The sequence below is a fragment of the Candoia aspera genome, chromosome 2 (assembly GCF_035149785.1).
Source record: "Candoia aspera isolate rCanAsp1 chromosome 2, rCanAsp1.hap2, whole genome shotgun sequence".
NCBI lineage: Eukaryota > Metazoa > Chordata > Lepidosauria > Squamata > Boidae > Candoia > Candoia aspera.
In genome coordinates this window covers 207736243-207749779 of record NC_086154.1, presented here as the reverse complement: position 1 = coordinate 207749779, position 13537 = coordinate 207736243, and the positions used below count along the sequence as shown (strand labels likewise).

At 35.8% G+C, this 13537-nt stretch overlaps 1 protein-coding gene across 2 annotated transcripts in view; it reads left to right on the top strand.

Annotated features, from left to right (window-relative positions):
- The window catches only part of CDC42SE2 (CDC42 small effector 2), a 75319-nt gene extending 69272 nt beyond the window's left edge, over positions 1 to 6047 (top strand). For both annotated transcript variants that reach the window (XM_063296720.1, XM_063296721.1), the window contains 2 exons: positions 1401 to 1502; positions 5631 to 6047. In XM_063296720.1, the coding sequence (XP_063152790.1) occupies positions 1401 to 1502; positions 5631 to 5729 (201 nt within the window). In that variant the 3' untranslated portion in view covers positions 5730 to 6047. The remainder of the gene's footprint in view (positions 1 to 1400; positions 1503 to 5630) is intronic.
- The last annotated feature ends 7490 nt before the right edge of the window (positions 6048 to 13537 follow it).

Sequence of the window (13537 nt, the reverse complement as noted above, 5' to 3'; positions counted from 1 at the left end):
AAAATTGATAAAGCTACATGACATTCATATGAATTTTTTAACAAAAGGAGAGCTAACAGATTGTGCTTTTAATCAAGAAATTGGATCCTCTGTTACTAAATGCAGTAGCATTTCTTTAAATAGTTAAAAGTACATTTCCACTTATACAACCTCTGTTCCATGTCTTTCATACCAGTACCATGTTCATCCTAAGCACTCCTCCTGGGCTCAAAAGCAGGCTCGGAATAGTCCGCAATTATTCTGATCTAGCCATTCTGAGAACTGAAACCGAACTGGCTAGCACTCCCTTCGTCTGTTTAGTAAGATGCCACCAAGCCCAATTTCAAGGACAGCTAGGCATTTTGGTGGTTTATCAGGCTTATTAGAGAAAAGAGAGCCCAAGAAGTGCAAGTTGGACATTAACAGGAGTTAATGAGAAAGTGTATGCCCCCAGGACTTCAGAGGTCAACCATCAGAAATTACAAAATGAAAGCTTTCTGATTTGAGATTTTGGGGAACCAAACTGGAAAAAAAAAATAGCTTGGCTGCCCATGGATTACATCAGTGTGGGAACAAAGGACATGGTGGTGCTGCAAACAAACCCAAGCCTTGAAACTGGAATGTTTTTTTGGATTTTCAATTAGAAAAAATTCATAGACAATTGGTTTTATATATGGTAACTGCAGCAAGGCTATTGTATGCAGAAAGATGGGAGAACATAGAAATACCCATAATGAAGGGATGAATCATGAAGGGATGATGGATGGAGCTTGCAGAAATGGCTAATTGATTTGTTTGATTAAAAAGGGAACAACAATTACCTTTATAAAAGACTGGAAACCCTTTTTTGCTGAAAATGGATAAAAACGAATTAGTGAATTTGGGATTTATTGATTAAAAAGTGTTGTTTATGGGAAGAAGGGAACCATGATACGTAATTTGGGATGGTGGAAATGGTAATTACCATGTTTGTAACTGCTACAAAGATCAGAAGTTGCTTCTTCAGATATCTTTCTTTTTCCTTTTCTTTTGTTGTCTTTCATTTTTGTTCTTTAATCTCTCTTTTTCTACTTTTCATTTTATGTTTCTGTATTTTCTTAATCTTATGTAAAATTTTCTTTAATCTCTCTCTTTCTACTTTTCATTTTATGTTTCTGTATTTTCTTAATCTTATGTAAAATTTTCTTTAATCTCTCTCTTTCTACTTTTCATTTTATGTTTCTGTATTTTCTTAATCTTATGTAAAATTTTCTTTAATCTCTCTTTTTCTACTTTTCATTTTATGTTTCTGTATTTTCTTAATCGTATGTAAAATTTTCTGTTAATATATATATCCCAAAGCCTCCAATGGGCACACCCATAGATTTAAACATTGTTTCCTTCTGAGTAGAACCAATGAGCTGTGTTTTCCCCCCTTTCAGAAAAGACGGCGGCGGATCGATCGGAGTATGATTGGTGAGCCAACAAACTTCGTTCATACTGCTCATGTTGGTTCAGGAGATCTCTTTAGTGGAATGAATTCGGTAAGTGTTTTTGCTAGGAATCCAGCAGTGTTGGAGACCTTGTTCTTGAAAAACGTTGTATTTTGAAACAATATTTCCTTCCTGCTGCCCTGCAGGTATGTTAGATTTCAATTTCTGTAATTTCCAGATAGCTTTGGTCATACTTTCTGGGAATCACCAGTATTGAATTCCTATATCCAGAAGTTTCAGGATGAAAAAAGCTTTTAGGGTATTAAACAATTTAGATTTATAACTATGTCTAAAAGAGAAAAAAATGAAATCATTTATATGCAAATGGGACAGGGTTTATCAGTACAGGAAAAGGAGAGAGGAATTTTCAGCACTTCGTAGGAATCCATTTATTAAGGGCTAATATGTTTCTAATCAAGAAATGCTTCCCCAGGGGCAACTAGAAAATAAATCCTTGATGCAATTGCACTTCAGTTCTCTCTTTTTGTTTACTCTGTAGACCTCACTGAGTTCAGTGGGGCTTACCCCAAGGAACTGCATGCCTATGTGTAATATATTAAAATGGTAGTGAAAGCATTAATATATTTAAAATAAATGTATATGTTAAAATTAGGGTATTGTACTTTATAGAGTAAAATTTGTGTACAGGAAACTCTTAAAAAGGGAGATTTCAATCATTTTAATGACATTTTAAGCATGTTAAAAACAAGCCACAGCAAGTGAGTTAATTTGCTCCAGTTCTTTCTTCTGATATTGCCATGAGGGAGAATTTGAAAAGATACCTGCTTGCTTGCCTAAAAATGTTTAATTTTTTTGTTAGCCAGATTTTTTAAAAATATGATTAATGTCAACTGGGATTTGTTTGAAACAAATCAAGTAAAAAGCATGTGGCTGTGAGCCTAGCAAATTTAAGCAAAGCATCCTTACATTAATCATAGTTTAGGGACTGGACATGCACTAAACATCCTAGGATTGAAGAAATACTTAAAATCTGTAACATGCTATCTATCTGATGTAGCACACAAGGTTTTTTTTTATAATCCTGGCACAAAGATCAAATGGCACATTTACCTAAAGCTGATAGTTATAATTGATGGCATGATCTTTAAAACAATTCTATATAGAACTTATATGGGTAGAAACTCCCACAGACTTATATTCTCTTGTTTACATCTTTTTTTGTAGCAGGAGTGCAAAACAAAAAGCAAAATCAAAAAAGTTACAAATTCAGATGAACAAGTGATCTATTCCATTTCTCCATAACAAGACCATGTCCAAAATGCAGTGTTTAAAATAAAATTTTTAAACATGACAGAGGAAGCCCTGTAAATTTTTGAAATTGATTGGAAATTTCTAGTTCAGAGACAAATAAAGCAAGGTGAAGTACTCTGAAGTTACAACTCTAGAATCAGTATTATTAGCCAGTAATTTTAATCTGTCTTCGTAAAGGAAGGAACATTTTAGAAGCTTTGATTTCTCATCAAAGTAATATCTCAGTATATATTTGGTTACACATACACAGTTTAGTATAGTAGCACAGCCTCTTGTATACAACATAATTTGAAAATGACTGTGGAAATATATAGCTTGACATCAAGAAGCTGAACTCTGTGTTGCACTTAATACAACCCAAATATGTATCTGAAAATAAAAACTGAAAAAATAGTTAATAGGTTATAAAAATACATAGGTTATAACCATGACATAGGTTAAGGCTACATTTGATACTGAAACATGCTTGCATGCAAGTCAATACTACTGTATTCCCACACTGCCAAACAGATGTTCCTTGTGTAATATTCAGTCTGTGTGCAATGAAGCGGCTTCATATTCACTCTTTTGTTCAATCCCAGCAAGGTTTTGATTGATGGCTTTCTAAATTCCAGTAAGAAATATGGTTTTGCTCAACTACTATGGATAAACATTTAAAAATTACTTTTATGTTTCTTATTTACTTTACTGTTTATTTCATCAGGCACAGGTAGCACCATAACATTCTATTTAAATAAATCTGGAGGGGGGGGAGACAAAAAAATCCTTTGCATCAGGCTAAAAAGTTGCTACCTAAAGTAGGAAAATCAATAAAGAATCCAAAGAAGTGGACTATGATTCACAAAACTTGTGTATATATTACTCTCTACAGTGCTATGCGACTTTTGTTGTAGTTTTTTTTCTCATGAATTTCCATGCTTTTCTCTTTGTCAGACACATTTTAGATATATTCTGCTTTGTTCCTATACTGGATTAAGTCTGTTTCTGTTTTGTAATATATTATCTTTAAAAAATAGAAGTAAGTTTTGCAGTTTTGAAGCTATATTTGTTATTTGTGTTCATACATGTAGTCTCTGGTTGCAACGTAAGGGAATAAGTTGCTTGTGTGATGATAGGTCACATTAAATTAGCATATACATATCCAAATCATCCCTCCTTGTTTACTTACATGAATGAATTCAAATGTTACGAAGAAACAAATCTGGCCATTCCACTGGCACCAACTTCTAAAGTCATGCAGCTTCTTGGCTTAGAAGCCCATATGTTCAATGTGGCTATCAGTGAGAAAAAAAAGTTTATGTGCAGTATCCTAGACCACAGAAATCTAGAAGAAAGGTTATGTACAAAAAGTTGCTTGTAGAGTTCTTGAGCTTTCCCCCGCCAACGCATATGCCTGACACACAGATATTTAGGAAAGGAACAAGGGGAACCCATGTGATTTTTAAAAAAATTTTTTATTAAGTTTCAAGACAAGGATAAAAGCTACAGAAAACAAAAAACTACAAAAAAAGAAAAAAGGTGTGAAAACACAAGAGAATTTTTTTTTTCAAAATTACAGAAAAATGTGACTTCTGACTTTTAACAGCAAGGATATACAAAAATTTCCATAATCTCTTACTCTATATTAAACCCAAATCACATTATTTCTATAAATCATTTCACTTTAGCACATTATAAAAATCACTACGTACAGTTACTCCCCCCTTATATTAAAATAAAGGAAAAAAAATTTATATAGATCCCCTAAGCAACTTCCCCCCCAAAAGATAACAATTATTCCTTCCTACTACTGTTCTATACATTTCTGTCTACTATAATAAGAATCAAACTAAAAAGCACATAAATTGCCTGCCATTATACTTAATAGTACAAGTTTTAATAATCTTAATAACCCCCCCAAAAAACAATTCAAAACAGTAGTCTTAAATCAAATCCTTAAAACCATGCAAATAAACATTTTTTAATACCCCAACCATCTTAATCCAAATCCTTAAAAGCAAATAACATCAGGTGAACCCTTACAGCAATCCAAATAAACATTCTTTAACCCTTATCCCACTTCAGAATAAACCAGAGCATTTACATATCCCCACAATGTGCACAGAGCTTTTCTCCTGAAAAAAATCAAACAGCCCAACTGCCCCCCTCAAAGATTCCAGGTCCTCTTTCAAAAACGTCCCAAACATAATGACCCCTTCTTTTTCATGGCATTCCACCAGAAAGTCAATTTCACTTCTTGCTTGCTTTCTCCAACTCTACTATCGGATCTTCATCCAGCATCTCAATAGAAATCCCAATCTCACTCTTAGAAGAAACATTTGTATCACTGTTGAATTCCTCAATTTCATCCACCACATCCCCAACCTGATGGCACATTTTAGACCTCATATTTTCCACTGAATAGCTCGCATAAAAGCTTGGTAAAAGTCAGAAAAAAATCTGTTTAAAATCTTCACCTTCAAGAACCCACGTGATCTTGAAGGTGGAGCCACCAGGCCTGCGCCTTGACTCTCTGAACAAAACTTCATACAAATAGCATGCAGATGAGCTATGGTCATAAAATGATGTACATGCATGTGTTGGATCAAGTCGCAGAAGAGAAATTGCAATAGTAAGAGTTTATTTTGAAGCTAATTAGATCTTTGTGCAACAGAAATATTAAGTTACATGAAAAGGAGAATAAGTATAGAAATCTGCAGTATCCTTTTCTTACAAGTTTGGCTGTCTGTGTTATGCTTAGAAATGAGCAATATGGTTGATTTTGCACTGATCTAAAGAATTCAAGATCACGTTATTTATTTGATTGATTGATTTCTATAGCCGCCCATCTCAGCAAGTGACTCTGGGCGGCTTACAACAATTACAGTTGGCCATGCTTTTTTCCCCATATTTTTTGTTTTTTTTTAGGTGAGTTCAATTCAAAACCAAATGCAATCCAAAGGAGGCTATGGAGGAGGCATGTCTGCAAATGTTCAAATGCAGCTTGTGGATACAAAGGCAGGATAACTGGGGCAACTTTCCAGTATGTATTATAAATTTTCCACATTCTATTACCTTTCTTTTCTGACTTCCAGGGACACTAAACTATGGGACAGCAAACTCATTCACAATTGTTATCTCAAAGCTATATGCAATATAAATTCTGATAGCAAATACTTAAAATATTTCATACTGATTTCACATACATGTTTATCAAAAATCAGCATTAGCTATTTGATCCTCTTATTTCTTATTCAGTATTTCTCTCATACCAAAATCAGAGGATCAGAATTAACAGTTGGGGAAGTTGGAAGAGGGCACTGCAGTAAAACTGTCAATTTGCAGACCCCCATTGCCTTAAAATCATAGTGGCAAAATTTCAGTTGCTTGATTCATAGTGGGGTGTTTAAGGTTGTGAATGGGAACAATTTGCTTCCCAGAAGCTTCTTGCTCCTGTTCCAATCCTATCCTCCCCACCACCCTCATGCAACAAAAAAGGCTCAAAAATTCACTGCTGCTGTTTCCAGTGACATCATGTTATCATCACATGGGTTTCTGCAGTCTCTAGCAAGTCAGGAGATGAAGTTGCAGTCCCTAACCACTCAAATACTGACCACTGCTACCTTACACAGCAACATAAATAGAAGGTGTGGGTATTTATAATTTCAGATAATAGAGTCACATGACTATTAACCATGACATTATGCAATACCCTTTTCTTTCTCCTTTATATTGGGGATGGAAGACATCTGGCCTACAAATTGCTCCCACCTGGCTCAATTAAGACAAGGTGCAGGCCTCTCCAACTTCCTTAAGTGTCCGTTCTCAGAGAAATCTTCTGCATTTCTTCTCGTGTGCATAGAGTAAGGGGCTGTTTCTTCATGGAAGAAAAAGAAACAGGTCCACACCTTGTCTTCCTCTGCCTTTAGTTAGCTTATATACCTACATCTTTGCTTAGAGAAGGAGCTACCCTTTTCTGTATGATACATTTAAAATGTAGCAATATTTTTGAAGTGTGTGTGTAAAACAAAGAAAAATGAGGTGATATTGAACTCCAGCCCCACCTGCTGTTAGCACTTGGCCACTGATAATCTTTCTGGATGCCACGGTAGCCATTAGAGCAAACTCTTTGTCCAACCCATGCACTACGTATTACTGAGTTACCTACTGAGAGCAGGGAAATAGAAATTGTATACCACTGCAATATGGGGCAAGATAAAAGTGGTACAATGAGGGAAAACTCAAGCTATGTTTGACTTACTTGATGACTGCTACCTAATTTTTGCATACAGTACTGTATTTCTACCCTAGTTAGTTTGTGTTATCCATTCTTTGTTCTGTTTTTCACAGACCCTGCAAATTTCTATACTTTTTTCCTGTGTCCCTCTCTTTATGCCTTGGTGACTGCTTCCTGTGCTCATGATAAAAGAAGTTGATGGCTCATCATCCACCCTTCGTGATTATTACACCATTCAGATGTTCCTGTTCTGCTGTGAGGCTGACATTTTTCAGACTGGTTGTGCCTTTAAAGTGGCAAGCTTACATTTCACTATTATCAAAACATCTGTGGACATTGTACTGGTTGACTTCTTTTTTGAGCTTCTAAAACATTTACTCTCAGTATTTTGAAACAATATTTTGAGCAGTCTAAATTCTGAACAGACAGGTTTGGTGTTGGGTTGATCCTTGTTTTATACTTCTTCTGCAAACCCTTGATTATAGCATTCTCATCCGTTCATTGTTGTTGTTATTTCTTTCTTTGTAATTAGAAGCAAGCAAATTTCTGTTAATACCTTGAGTCTGTCATTGTTGATATAGATCTATTTTTTTTAAAGGTCTGGGACCTGCAAGCACAACAAACATTTCACACAGTCAGAAATCAGGAGTGTATGAGTGTATGACTGCATGCTATGTGAATTTGCTTGGTATGGTGGCCTGTTGGATGCCAAAAACATTATTTTTATTTTTAATGGTTGTTCTTGGAGATGGATGATGCTAATGTTGGTGGAAAAAAATGCAGTGGTACCAGAATATGCCAATCTCTCTAGGGGAAAATGGACTTGTAACTTTTAGCTGCTTTGGAAATATGTCTTAGATTTTTAATCCAATTCATCTTGAAATAATAAAGAGAGTCTGCATTCAGAAGACATTTTGTTGTAAATGTTCAATATATTTATTTTGGAAGAGCTGACCTCAAGATTGTAAACCAGTGTGGTAACGTAAATATTGTGGTAGCGCTTTTGTCTAGTTAAGAGGCATTGTTATGTTGGCTGCTTTTTCTTTCTTTTTTAATGCTTAATTTTAGGCTGTTCCAGCATTACCAGTAGCAGCATGATGAACTGCCTGCAATATTATAGCTGGAATTTAGTTGACCTCTCTAAATAGTTGGCAGTTTCCACATACTAAATATTTAGGGGCCCACGTAAGTTGCTAAGAGCAACATAGTAACCTAGCAGGAATGGATATCAGTGAAAACAACATACAGGGTGGCTTTTTGCTATATTGGTGAAGAAGCCTTTTGCTCAGGTTCCAAAGCATGTTTCTTTCACAAAGTGTGAAAACTGTGTTTTAATATTGCACTGTTTTTTGTTTTTGATGTTGTTATTTTATATTTTGTGGGGGGGTTTTGTCTTCCCCATACTCATGCCTCCTTTATCATATTAAATTGAAATCAGTTGATTGAATATTAGCAAAATAATTTTAAGACACATTTAGAATCCTCCTCATGCATCATTTTTTAAATATCTTAACTGGCAAATAGAGTAACTGAGCCTAACTGGAGAAATTCTTAATGTTACAAGTATTTGCTGCAAAAATTCCCTTCATTTCAACAAGACCGTGCAAGAACAACGTGCATGTCTCACTGAAATGAAAGATTCTATAGTAGCATTGTTTTGTAGTTAATGCTTATTGCTACTTTCTCCACTCCCATTTATAGTTTGTAAGGGGAAACTAGAGAATGAGGGAAAATCATATTTTTATTTTTATTTTATTCAATTTTTAAGAATTCCCTAGTAGTTCTCAAATCAACAATTTTTCAGTGGTGATGGAAGGATATCCTTATCTACAACTACTTTTGGACCCATACCCACTGAGGAAGTAATCTATGTAAATATCTCTAATAGGAGTAGAAGCAATTGTTGAGCAAATATGTGAAGATTGCTGCTCCATTCAAACCCATATTTATGGGCTGGGTCCAGAAGACATTCCTGGTGCAGGCAGCAGAATAATACAGGTGAAAATATGATTTTGTTGGGGGAAATTTCCAGTTCAGGGAGTCCAGAGAGATGCCTTTTACTGTTGGGGCCAAATACATAGGCAGCTTGGTGGTTGCCAAGGTCAGGATGTCAAATGATACATTTTCAGAAGTGCTCTTCAAAGTACTCTATGATATCTTTCCATATGATAGCTGTCTAAATATATTGGACTGCACATTATCCCTGAAATCATGAAAATTAGCTAAAAGTTAAGGGAACTGTAGTTCAAAAGAGAGCATCAGGTTGGGGAAGACTGTCCTGGGGTTTCGGACTAAATTTCACTTTATTCTGAACTGATAAAAATGAGTTTTGGGAAGAATCTTCGATCAAAAAATAGTCATCATCTTCAGCTCAGTCGCCAGAAAAGAGAGACATATTTTTATAACAAACATACATTTTTTGTACATTATGTTCATTCTTAAATAATGTAAGTTCAATGTTGTCTTGTAGAATTAAAAGAATATTGACTTTTGATTCAATAAATGTTTTCTTTCAGTTACTGCTTTTCCTATTGCTTTACTATAATCAGTACCTATTTGCAAAGAGATCTGAAAACAATTTCATTGTTTCAGATTTTGCTCAACTGATGGTATGTTTGGTAAAGGTGTGAGAAAAATATATTGAGACATAGCTATTCTCTCTTCACATACATGGATATAGCACACGGCACACAGTTTTTATTTGACATGGTTAGGAAGTTCAAGTTCAAGTTGCCTTGGACTGCAAGAAGACCAAGTCCATCCTCCAGGAAATAAAGCCAGACTGCTCACTTGAGGGAATGATATTAAAGGCAAAACTGAAGTACTTTGGCCACATAATGAGAAGACAGGACACCCTGGAGAAGATGCTGATGCTAGGGAGAGTGGAAGGCAAAAGGAAGAGGGGCCGACCAAGGGCAAGGTGGATGGATGATATTCTAGAGGTGACGGATTCGACCTTGGGGGAGCTGGGGGTGGCGACAACCGACAGGAAGCTCTGGCATGGGCTGGTCCATGAAGTCACAAAGAGTCAGAAGCGACTAAATGAATAAACAAGGAAGTTCAATAAATAACAGTTTCTTGGCATAAATTCTCAGTCTGCCTTTTTTGTATCTATCAAACCCAGTAAATTTCTAATATTTGTATGCCACTTCTTGTTATAAAAATACCAAAGAGTTTGACAGAAATATGAAAACAAAATTAACATTTGTTTAAAAATAGCTCATTAAATAAGAGAAGTTTGAGGACCAAGTTTCCTTGAAAGCCTCAAGCCTTTTTCAGACCATGCAGGGAATATATTCTACAAGATTCAGAGCAACTGCATTAGAATTTGCCTATCCACTAGAAGTGGTCTTACGGTTAATCTCTGTAGGATTTTTTTCCAAATAAAATCAGTTGAAGATAGATTATGAAACTGATGTAGCAACTTATATTTCAAGACCACACACTCTTAGTTACTTGGAAGTGAGTACCATGGACCTCCTGAGATTTGTTTCTGAAAAAAGATACACACTATGCAGGCTATCCACATTACATTCAGCCTCTTCTGCCTTTTCTCCAACCATGTGAAGCCTTGCTTTAAATTGAAATGCAGACTTGTTGCATAGCTGTGATATGAATGTACTGCATGGTATTAGATACGATATTAAATACATTAAATTATTTGAATAGCTTGACTTCACAAAATCTATTCCTCCAAGAAATGCATTATAAATAGTATCACTTTTCAAAATAGAAGTTTATGTATTATTTAGAAAAAGTTTCAACTCCTGAAATCTCATTTCCAACAAAATCTGTAACATGTGTTTTAATATAGTAAATGTTGATTTTTAATTACAGTTCACTAAAGCAAATGATAATGAGCAAAAGAAAGGGACAATCAAAAATCCCCTTCAATGCAAATGAATAACAATGGATATGCCATTGGGCTTGATTAGCCTTATATATCTGTTTCCAGTTATCAAGGTTGCTCAAGAAGTATTTTGTTACTGATGTGGTCAGTGGGTATGTGTATTGGTGACAAGTTCAGACAATAATTACTTGTATTCTTAACTAAAGTGTAAATCACAAGTGGGAACAGAACTGTTGCAGAAGAGGTATCTCTTAACTAGCTCAGTCTCATGTTCTTCTTGGTTCAATCATTCTACTTATTTCCTTATAGTATTTTTATATCACTTTTCATTTTAAAAATGAAGCAAATTGTGTCTTAAAAATCATTGTAATAAATACAATATTTTAAAATAACAAAACATTAAAATGATAAAAACAGTAACACTAAACCAATAAAAATAGATAAGTTTATTTTTAAAAAATAGGGAGATAAACAGTTTAGGTAAACAGGAAAGAGGTAGGCAGAGATAGCATCCTCCTGTTTTCAGCAAAATCCCTCCATTCAAGGGGCCTGCCTAATTGCTCTCTGGAAAGTGTTCTTAGTTCGCAAAGAGCTGGTAATGCTGCTTAGGCCCAAGCAACTGACAGCTGTCAATGTCAGCACAGCAGGATTTCAGTCCAGTAGCACATCTCTTTTTCCAAGCATACCTGTAACTGACTAGGATTATGTACCCTAGGGTCATGTACACACCTTGAGATAAACACCTCAAGCTTTGAAATGAACAACAGACCTTTGAGAATTTTTTGCATGAGTGCCAATCTGGAAAGCCCTATTCTCTTATTTCATCAGTCTCACAGTCTGTAATCTAACATTCTCCTGTTTTGGGGAGATCATTACCCAGCTAAGAGGGCAACATTCATTTTTCTTTTGCTATTCTAGCCCTCAAAGAATACAGCCTTCGAAACTCAGAAGTGTTCTGTAGCTAGCACAACTTCATATATATTCAAAGAAAACTGATTCCCAGCCTTACCATATCTAGGCCACCCATCTCCCCCCATTTGTTAAGGTAACTATTTTCTCTGAAACAGTTACTCATATTTTGTAAAATCTTAACAATTTGTGGTTCTTTAAAATAAAGGGTTTATTATCAATATCACAAAACCTGGGAATAAAATCATCACTTCCAAAAAGAATGGAACAATGAAGACAGCCTCTAAGGCCTGCTATTCTTACTCATCAGTCTTCCACATGCTATCAAAAGTTAACAAACTGGATGCTTGATAAATAATAACCATATTCAGATACCATTAAGCTCAGTGATGGGATTCACAACGCACTATAAATCACAATGTGCTCACTGAAGTTTGGGTTAGGTTATTGCATGTAAAACCAGACATTGTGGCTTGCAAACTATTGTTTACGGTTTAGCATCTATGGCTTGTTCATTAGCCATGGTTAAAACATGACTTGGTGCAGTGTGTGTGTAAAACTGTAAGATGAAGATGGAAGTTTCAGCAAAAAATCCAGCCCCTAGATGTTGTGCCTGTGATGTTACTCCACAAAAGGTAGCCATGTACAGAAAAGGCAGTTGTAAATAAGGAGGCTCTCACACATTCAGTCTAGACATACAAAGGTTTCCCCAAGTTCATGAACCTTGGAAGCAAAGGCCCCCTGATTACAGCCTGCTAGACTGATGCCAGCCCTGGACTTTGTACATTGAAGTGGCTGAGTTTAAGTATGCCTCAATAGAGCTAATAAAGCTTGAGCAGTGTACTAACTTCAGTCCAGAGAACAACTGCTCAAGTTTGGTTTTACCATCTGGGTTTTACAGTACACAAATGTACCAAAACATATAATATGCAGTATGGTTGATATAATATGCCTCTACTCAGTAGTTAAAATGCATTATATTCAATGGGAGTTACTCTTAAGGTCAATGAATAAAAACCCCAACCTCAGAATGGAACAAGGATTACAAGCTGAAATAAATGTGTAATATTACAGCAGCTTCTATGTTATATAAATGAAAATTACAATGCAAGGACTTACAAATGTAAAAGCAGATTGATTAAAAATAACATATATTAATCAGTACATATAATTAGGGCAGATGTTCCAAAGGGTACATTATCATAACACAGAAATGTTGATGTTGCATATCTGGGAATCTCTTTTTAGATGTGCTGATAAGAGCTATTTAGTACAAAACAGAAAATTGTGCTGTTTCATTCCAGTGTAACAGCAGGAGCTCATCTGCTTGATTTCACAGCAAACATATGCATATTTCTGGCCTACTTTTCATGAATTTTGACCTACTTATGACAACTCCTATGAAGTACCATGAGAAACAACTTAGTTTACCTGTGTAGCCCAGAGATGCCTTGGGCCATTCTTTTGGAACAGATTTACAACCCCTTAGAAATTCAGGACATGCTTTGGCCCTGAGGATCTACGCCAGCCTTCTTCATCTTCCTATATAAGCTATGTAAGTGGAGTGTTATTGTTGCATTTACATCCCACCTTTTCTGTGAGAGCTGATGGTGACCCTCCCCATCATTTATTCTCCTTCCTGCCTGCCACTCCAGACAAACTTGTGAGGTAGAATGAGATGAGAGCATGAGGTCTGCAGGGAAACAAAGGCTGGCGTTGGGGGACCGTGCTCGGGAGGTAGGGAATCACCAGCAGAGGAGAAGCCGGGAGTGGAGGGCGTGGAAAGAAAAAGGGAAAAGTGGGTACAGAGGAAACCGTAAGCGACAGCGAGGAGCCCGG